General features: G+C 41.0%; 1 protein-coding gene across 1 annotated transcript in view; it reads left to right on the forward strand.

The window, feature by feature from the left end:
• Positions 1 to 8,976, forward strand: part of LOC102372199 (calcium-activated chloride channel regulator 1-like) — a 29,199-nt gene that overhangs the window by 8,410 nt on the left and 11,813 nt on the right. The window contains 8 exon segments of the mRNA XM_025194049.1: positions 8 to 148; positions 393 to 543; positions 1,545 to 1,662; positions 2,229 to 2,406; positions 4,374 to 4,601; positions 5,480 to 5,517; positions 5,519 to 5,693; positions 6,964 to 7,141. Of these exon segments, the coding sequence (XP_025049834.1) occupies positions 8 to 148; positions 393 to 543; positions 1,545 to 1,662; positions 2,229 to 2,406; positions 4,374 to 4,601; positions 5,480 to 5,517; positions 5,519 to 5,693; positions 6,964 to 7,141 (1,207 nt within the window).

Consider the following 8,976-nt stretch of genomic DNA (forward strand, 5'->3'; position numbering starts at 1 on the left):
CTACTAGGCCATGGTTAAAGATGCGTCTACTTACTTATTTCAAGCCACAGAACAAAGATTGTTTTTCAAAGTTCTAAAAATTATAATTCCTCAAACATGGCAGCAAAAACCTGACTATTCAAGACTGAAAACAGAGTCATATGATAAGGTAAAACTTATAGTACTCTTTAAAAATCAAAAGTATTTGTTATGTTCATAGTTGCAAGAAAAAGTGTATCCCATTTGCCCAATAGTCTTCTAATGTAAACTTTTCTTTTTGTTTCTGATCATACAATTTTTCTCTGTGGGTATTTTGCTTGTGTAAAACTTGGAGAATTTAGCCCATGCAACAGAATCATCTCAGACCACTCATATTCTCTGCCGTTTTCTAAACCACAGCTTATTTATTTTAGGCAGATGTCATAGTGGCTGATCCCTTCTTGAAGTATGGAGATGATCCGTACACTCTGCAATATGGAGGATGTGGAGAAATGGGACGATACATTCATTTCACACCTAACTTTCTGTCAAATGATAGTTTGCTGGATATCTATGGATCACGCGGTAACACAATCTATTTGACCTTCAGTACCTACTGTTGTTGTTACTACACAGTGGTCCAGATTTCAGATGTGTCCAGTGATTTGGAGTGTTTTCTTTTGTTTGGTCTACCTTGGATACCTTGAAAAGGCATGATTTTTCAGAAAAAGACATGAACATCAGGCTCCTGCAAAGTAACTTTTAGAGAATGAACAGATGAATAAATTATGCTAACTTAAAAGCATGGAGAGAATGTGAAGAGAAGAATTGCTTTGCATCAGCTTCTCTGCAACAACTCTCTGTATGTCCACTCTCCCTACCACCTGAACTGTGGTAACTTAGCTCTCTCTTTTTGGAGTTAAGTAACTCTTGATTAGTTGTGACTTACTTTGGAATAGATGTAGACACACAAAACATTTACCACAAAAGAGCAGATGTCTGGTACATTCTCCTCCTTTTAGATCAATATAATTTGCTTGTCTGTCTATACCAGGGGTGGGCAAAATGCAGCCCACAGGCCAGATGAGACCTGCCAAGCCATTCTATCCAGCCCACGGGGCCCCTAAAAAATTTAGAAAATTTAATATTTAGCTGCCCCTGACTACCTGTCATGCGGCCCTTGATGGCTTGCCAAAACTCAGTAAGCGGCCCTCCGCCCGAAATAGTTGCCTGCTCCTGGTCTATACACATAGTGCTCAGCTCCTCCAACTCCAGAAGTCAGATGTGTGGCACAGGAGACAAGCACATGGGGTCAGTCCACAGGTGCGATCCAGCATGAACCTGCATGCCAATACTAGCCATGATGCAATCCTGCACACTAGTGTGACCCAACATGCCAGACTCAGTGGCAGCAATAGTAACCATGGCTCGGGGAGTGCAACTGCAAGAATTTTTGCTTGGCAAGAAGGTTTTCATTAGCAGAGCTTATTAAAGAAAAGGAACCAACATATGTTAATATGACTCAACCTAAAGTAAGTTTTAAACTGTTGGATTTAGAATGCACACATGTTCTTACTTTTCCACAGGCAGAGTTTTTGTCCATGAATGGGCCCATCTTCGGTGGGGGGTATTTGATGAATATAATAATGATACACCGTTCTATGTATCTAAAGACTCTGGAGAAGCAAGGGTTGAAGCAACAAGGTAGTATTTCTTCACATTCTGTCGTTAGCTGATATCATTCTAAACATTTTGATTACATCTGCCATATCCTTGTTTTCTTGGTCCCATCAATATTTTGAGCCCCAAGTGAATAGTCTTGGTGAGCTGTTATTTAGGTGAGTATAAAGAACTTTAGTCCATAATACTTCATTAACAATTATCATTGCCCACAGTTTAGTCATGTGGGATTGCATTCATTATCATTTCATCATGCGCAACTTGAAAATAGCATTATCTTTAATTCCACATGTAAATGCAGATTTGAATTCTCTATTTCACATGATTTCACAGGGTTTATCAAATAGCAGTTGGCATGAAATGTACACAAATATTTTCTGAAGCCCCTTTGGGAAGCAATCCTTGAAGTTTCCTCTCCTTATCCAAGATTTTTTTTTTAGATCATGCTCATTTCCTTTAAATTCTTAAGAAGAACATAGTTCCAGTTTATTTGCTACCACAAAGCTTATGATGATTTCTACAAATAATAGTTATTCGTTGGTTATTTGTGGCTTGAGGGCTCTGTGTTTTTCTATCTTATCTCACTGCAGGTGTTCAGCTGGTGTTACTGGTCAATATATATACCAAAGTTGCCATGGAAACAGATGCACAATTAGGCAATGCAAATATGATAATGTGACCAAGCTGTTTGAAGGTGGATGTAAATTTGTGCCAGAAAACAAACAAGCTGCCTCAGCATCTATAATGTACATGCAAAGCTTACCTTCTGTGAGTATCTTTACACCTTTTTTTGTTTGCAGGGTGGACAATATTTGACCGTTTGTGTCATATGTGGCAGAAGGCCGGGGCTAATGGGATTTAGCCCCCACAAACTAATTTTGCAGTAGCCAGCCACAGCAGCAGCACCCGGTGCTGCTCAGTATGGAGATCCATTCCTCCAGCCCCACCATCTCCCCACTGCCCCCCTGCTTTAGCCAACACCCATACCACTCGCTCCTCTGATGCCGCCTCAGCCCCTGCAAGTAGTATTTTCTCCCTGCTAAAACAGTAATGGTTTGTACATTATTTGTGTCAGCAGTAGAAATTGATTATGGAGTTAGGCATTTGTTGAAATCCAGATATTTCCAAAGAATGTATGCAAAGTTCTTGAACTCAAACAGCATGAGACCATTTCTTTGGTCACATTTTCAAGCCACTTTCAGGCCGGCAGTCTTCCTGAAAAGCTTCTCTTCATTTGTTCTCAGGATCGTGCTTGTAGTTCTTCGCTTGTTATCTGACTGGCTTTTTGATCTCTTGATCACGCTCTGCCTGTGTCTGGATACTTGAGCCCCCCAAACATGCACATCTCTACCAAACAATTCCTAGCAAGACTCCTTCACTGTACAGAGTTCAGTTTCTGATCTGCGCTCTATGTGGCCTGTGTTTTGGGCAGTAACTTCTAGTTCAGCTTTATTAGTCAAGAAGCTTACATGCTTCTTATATCTCTTGAATGAGGACAGGGATGTGCCCATGACAGTGAGGATTTATTTTTTTGTGCCCATGAGGATGGGGATTTATTTGCCCAATCTCATGCATTTTGCAGGGATGGATTCCTGCTTGGGATCCACAGCCTCTACACAAACTATCCGAGTATCCTGGGTCCATGTGCAGGGGTAAGCCCCACAGCTCTTTCAACTTGGAGACCAAGCCTGTAGGTCTACAGCACCACTTCTTGGCCAGATACAGACATTACACTTTTACCAGAATAAGTGACCAGAAACTGGTCTATACCCATAACAGAAGTTCAGCACACAAAACTGGTATATACCTGTAACAGAACAGATGTTCAGCACACATAGACTGCTTTAAAAATGGTGGAACCCAGTCTAAAATTTGCCCCTTCCTGCCAACCCCCAACCAAAGTGGGAATATGCGTTCTGTTCACTACTCATCTTAACTGCATCACTTACAGAAAACCTTGTAACTTAGATTGATTCTACCTTTGGCTTTTTTAATGTCTGTACTTAGCCCTTATCTCTGTTACCTCTGTGACCCCATTAGTGAGTTCAAATGGGCTGAGGTCTTGATGGGCATTTTCACCTTTAAGGACAGAAATATGACCAGAAGTGAAGTGCCTAAGGCAAGCAGCCTTTCTAAAACATGAAAGCATGTATGTGGCTAGCTGGAAAGCAGAAGGGAGAGTCCTTGGAATCAAAATAGCTAACCCAGAGCTAAATAGAGTCAATGGGAGAGAGTGTCCCCTTTTCAAGCTAGTTAATGCCCCTGCATTCCTTCCTTGGAAAAAGTTATTTAAGAAGAGCTTGAACTAATGAGATAGCCTTTTGTTTTCTTGATAGGATGCTAAACACTGTGTTATCAACTCCCTGCTGGCTCTCTCGCAAGTCAGGGGCAATGTGGGGCAGAGGGAACCCCTCCCTAATCAGAGCATCCTTCCAGGGCCCCAACACCCACCCCTCAGCTCAGCACTGAAGAAGGCAAGGGAGGGCTGCTCTAGTACCCCACCAGCTTCAAGCCTGAGCCACTGCAGGCATTCACCTGCATTTCTTCAGTCCAGAGGGAATATCTGTGCACTTGCAAACCAGTTCAGTCTAGCCAGCTTAGACTAACCTGCAAAGATTAAATCAATTCAGGCTCACGCTTTTTGAATGTCTGTCCCTAGCCTAATAGACTGGGGTTTGTTGGTATATGTACACTTGCTGTTTAATAATCATTCTTCTCTCCCAACTGTTTTTTAGGTGGTTAAATTCTGTGATAAACACAGTCATAATGAAAAAGCTATGAATATGCAGAACAAACTGTGTAACTACAAAAGCACATGGGAAGTAATTATGAACTCTACTGACTTCAGCAATGTCTCACCAATAAACAGCTCTCATCCCCCATCTGAGCCCTCTTTTGTACTGTTACAGACCAGGGACAGAGTTGTCTGTCTAGTGCTGGATGTTTCTGGGAGTATGGGTGCTGTAAGTATTACTATTTTATAAATCATTTTGAGCAGAAGGGATTAAAAACAGACATCGATATAAAATGGCTGATTTATTATAACACTTTCTTCAGTCAATATTTTAGTTATCAGCTTTATTTTTTTTTAGGAAAATTAAGGCTGCTCTAGCAAACCATGTTATGCAAAATTAGGAAATGCTAAAAAGAAGTGTATGAAGGCTATTAACTGCTAAGACAGATAGGCCAGACTTAGTCTATTTTCCATTTCAAGATAAAACTTTTAAATAAATTGTGCTCCTTTGTTTTAGTTTCATATAAAAATCTGAATATTTATATAAAAAAAACAGAGTACAGTAAAAGCTGTTATCCGGCATCCCCCAGGAATTTTCAACCTCAAGATCTAATTCATTATGTTTATCAAAATAATAAAATATTCAACCTTCATCTTTTTGTCATACTTAGGAATTGAGAATTTGGGATATCATAATGTGGTATAATACTGAATATGCCAGTAATCTTCCTCTCTTGCTTGAAATGTTTTACTAAAATAAATATGGAATATGAATATTTGTACTAGGAATGAGATCCCAGTATCAGAACATACAGTTTTACTGTTTCCTGTGAGTGACACTTCATGATAGAAGGATCTTCTACAAACACCATGATTTGGAATGAACAGACATTTAGATAAAGTACAGGATAGTTGGTGATATTGAGATGTGTGCATTTGTCTAATTTTCCATATTTCCCCCCCAAATCTCTCATGTACTTTTTATCAGAAACATTTTGATTTATCATTATGAACTGAACAACAGCTCAGGATCAATAGTTCTTATTCAATATCTTCTCCCCTGAATAGCTCTGACAGTTCTAAGTATGTTCTATTCATCACGTACAGCATAATCGGATTACACGACTCCATCAGGCTGCAGAGACATATTATTGAAATCGGTTCCTGGGCTGGAATTGTCACTTTCTCATCTTCAGCAACAATTCAAACTTACCTACAACAAATAGTCAGTGAGAATGTGCGCCAGGACCTTATCAAATACCTGCCTACAAGAGCTGATGGAGGAACTAACATCTGTGCAGGCGTACAACAAGGATTTCAGGTGAAGAATGTTGGGGGCTTTACCTGGGAATACAGTAACAGAATTAAAGATATTGGTGGATAGACAATGGACCAAGAGAAATAAGAATGATTCAAACTTGGAAACTCATGACATGTTATGAAAATCATGACATGGAAAATCATGACATGACTTAAGCCCAGTGCATGTAGTTTTAGCCAAGACAAGGTTAAGAAATGTCTCTCTAATGACATACAATGGGGAAGAAGTTGAGTTCCTGAATGAGCTTCTGTGGCCTGACTATGAAGGATGTTAGCCAAAATGATCATAATGGTCTGTTCTGGCTTTATCTTTCTATGACTTATGACAGTTACTTCTAGCACCTTGTCAGTTTGTCAGCAGATGATATTTTCCAACCATGTTAAGTAAATCCTGTAAGATTGCTTTGTAGAGAATCAAGACACTTTCCAGAAATTAAAAACATGGAAATTTGAGGTTTGAAACTCAAAATTTACTCTTTTAGTGTTGGCATCAGCCAAATTTGATTCTGAAAATCAGTTTTGTGGAAATTGAGGGTAGATATGCCACATTTTTTCTGTGTAAATTCAGAGTCATATTTTATGACCTTGGTAAGAGAGAAAATATTTTAACTATGTTTGACTCCAGCTACTGGAGAGAGAACTGGATTCTGCCCTACTCAGCCTGGCTTGTGCATCTTCATGACAATGTTAGTTGAGTCCCAGTTACAAGAGTTAATTCTGACTTGAGTTATACCGCATAACCCTACTGAGGAGAAGTGGATTGCAGAGGTGTAACTGAAGACAACAATAGATTGCAAATACACTTCTTCCTTGAGCTGACAGACAAATCAAAAATGACTATAATATGACTTTCAGATTTCAGTGTCAGTACTGGACAATGAGAGAGAAAAAGCAGACTCAATTATGCTCCAAACAGTTAACAGCTATTGCCTTAAATTAAAATAGGACTTGGCTCACCATATTTTTCTTGTACATGTGATCTGCAATTATTGAGTGACAACAAACAGAGGAACCTCATATGCTGGTGGTAGAATCCCCCTCCCCTGAACTATTGAACTGTATAATGCAGACAAGATAATGCAAATGTGTTCATGTTGGCTGATATCCCCTCCACTCCAAAAAACTTCCCAAAAAAATTTGCAAGGAAAGGGCTTTTCCTTGAAATAAACTTAAGGCAATAATTTTCCTTAACTCACATGTTAACTGTTAGGGAAGGTGATGTTACCAATGACGTTCCACTACTAACGCTGTGGATCCTCTTCTCAATTTAGGTGATTAAGGCAAAGTTCTCAAACACAGATGGGTCTGAAATTGTGCTGCTGACAGATGGAGAAGACAACACTATGAGAAACTGCCTCGAGGAAGTGAGGAGGAGTGGATCAATCATTCACACCATTGCTTTAGGGCCACAGGCAGCCCCGGAACTAGAAGAATTTTCGAAAATGACAGGTAAATACTTTTCTAATGAATCCTGCTTTGGCAGGCATATCTAAATGATGAAATGCAAAAGCAAAGCACATTTTAGCTTGAAATATAGAAAGAAAATAAACTTAGTTATCATATTCAAGGATCATTTGTATATGATTTATCCTGTTCAAAGCTGATTTGTAGAATGTTCATTCGTATCTCAATAAACCTCATAGGTTTTTGTTTTACTTGCCTTTGATTAGAAATAGCAATATGGCAGAGCAGTGGTTCTCAACTGCTTCAGGGTTATGGCACCCCTCCACCACTTCTTGGAAGGTAGTGGCATCCCAAGCCACAATTTACCTCGGTGCTTCTCAGCTCGGTTATTCTGCCTCCAGGTAAAAATTCCCTGTACCTGCACCTCCACTTAGCAGTGCAAAAAAGGCTATGGTACGTGGACGTGGTACTGCTGCATTGGGGCTCTGATCAACCTAAAGCTGGTAAGAGGAGTCTGTAACAGGTTTCTAGTAGGGCTGTGCGAAACAGCACCATTTTGTTTCAACTTCCATTTCACCATTTCAAAGGGACAGAGTTTTGTTTTTTCTGTTTTGAAGCACTGTTCTGTTTCATTTATACTGTTTCGCTGTTTCAATGATGTTTTGACAGATTTTGACGTTTTGCCCATGGGCTGTGATGGGGAATCATCAAAATGCCTATAACTTTGTTATTTCTTGTCTGATTCAGATGAAAATTGCAGGGACAGTAGCCCCTTCTGAGGGCATGACACCTGCCAAGTTTCAAAGAGACAGATACAGGGAGTTTTGTGAAACTGCACCACAAACTGTTCAAAGCAAAACTAATATCATTTGCCAGCAGTGGCAGCCTACTGTTATCCTGAAGGGTCTCGCTATCCCTGGGAGAAGTCTGGCACAGCCCTGCAGCCCTCCCAGGGGGTGTGGGCCCGCAGATCGGTGTGCAGGATGACAGCAGGCTGCTGCTGCCGACTGGGGCCAACACCAGCACTGGGCTCTTCCCGTCTCTCAGTGCAGGCTGCACCAGGCAGACTCAGGTGCTGGCGCTGGCCCCCGCCACCAGCACCAGCATGCTGTCATACACATACTCCACAGCCAGTGAGTATGGAGCCTTAAAAAAAACCAACAAAAAAGCCCCGCACTCACTGGCTCTGGCAGCGGTGATTGGGGCCTTTGGGCGCTCATGATGTTGAGCCCCAGCTCAAGTCTGGGATCGTGCCCGGTATGCAAAAGCCAATAAAGATACCAGGGGTGAAAGTATAAAGAAGATTTATTGCTAGCAATACAAGGTGCAAGCAGAATAATTTCACGTAACAAGCACACAGATTCTTAATTCTAAGCATCTTTTATACAGGAGTATTGGACCTTCATAAGCATTCTTGTTTGCTAATTGGTTATAAGGGAGTGACGCAAGGAGTTCTTTACTGAGCATGTCTCTATACCTGTGTTTTAGCTATATATCTCATTTACATACATGTATGTTTCATTAGCATACTTTCTCCCCACCCAGGGGTGTGATTCTCAATATTCAAATCAGCTCTTTGCCCTAGTCCTCTGATTCTGCTTTTGTTTTCAAGCCTCCTTTATCTAAGGCTGTCTCCTCCTTATCATTGCAGATGGGCATTAGTTACATAACAGAGACTTTTGCTTGGGCTTTGTATAGTGGTTTCTAGGTCAAACCTGACAATGACAGAGCCCCCTACCACAGTGCTGAGCAGTGGGGATCGCCCCCCTGCCTGGAACCCGTGCAGCAGCTGCACCGTTGCTTGGGTGCAGTACAGCTCAGCAGGGTGCTGTCTGCTGTCCCAGACCTGGGGCAGCTCCACGTGTCTTCCGGAGCTCCCA

The sequence above is a fragment of the Alligator sinensis genome, unplaced genomic scaffold (assembly GCF_000455745.1).
Source record: "Alligator sinensis unplaced genomic scaffold, ASM45574v1 scaffold925_1, whole genome shotgun sequence".
NCBI classification, from domain to species: domain Eukaryota; kingdom Metazoa; phylum Chordata; order Crocodylia; family Alligatoridae; genus Alligator; species Alligator sinensis.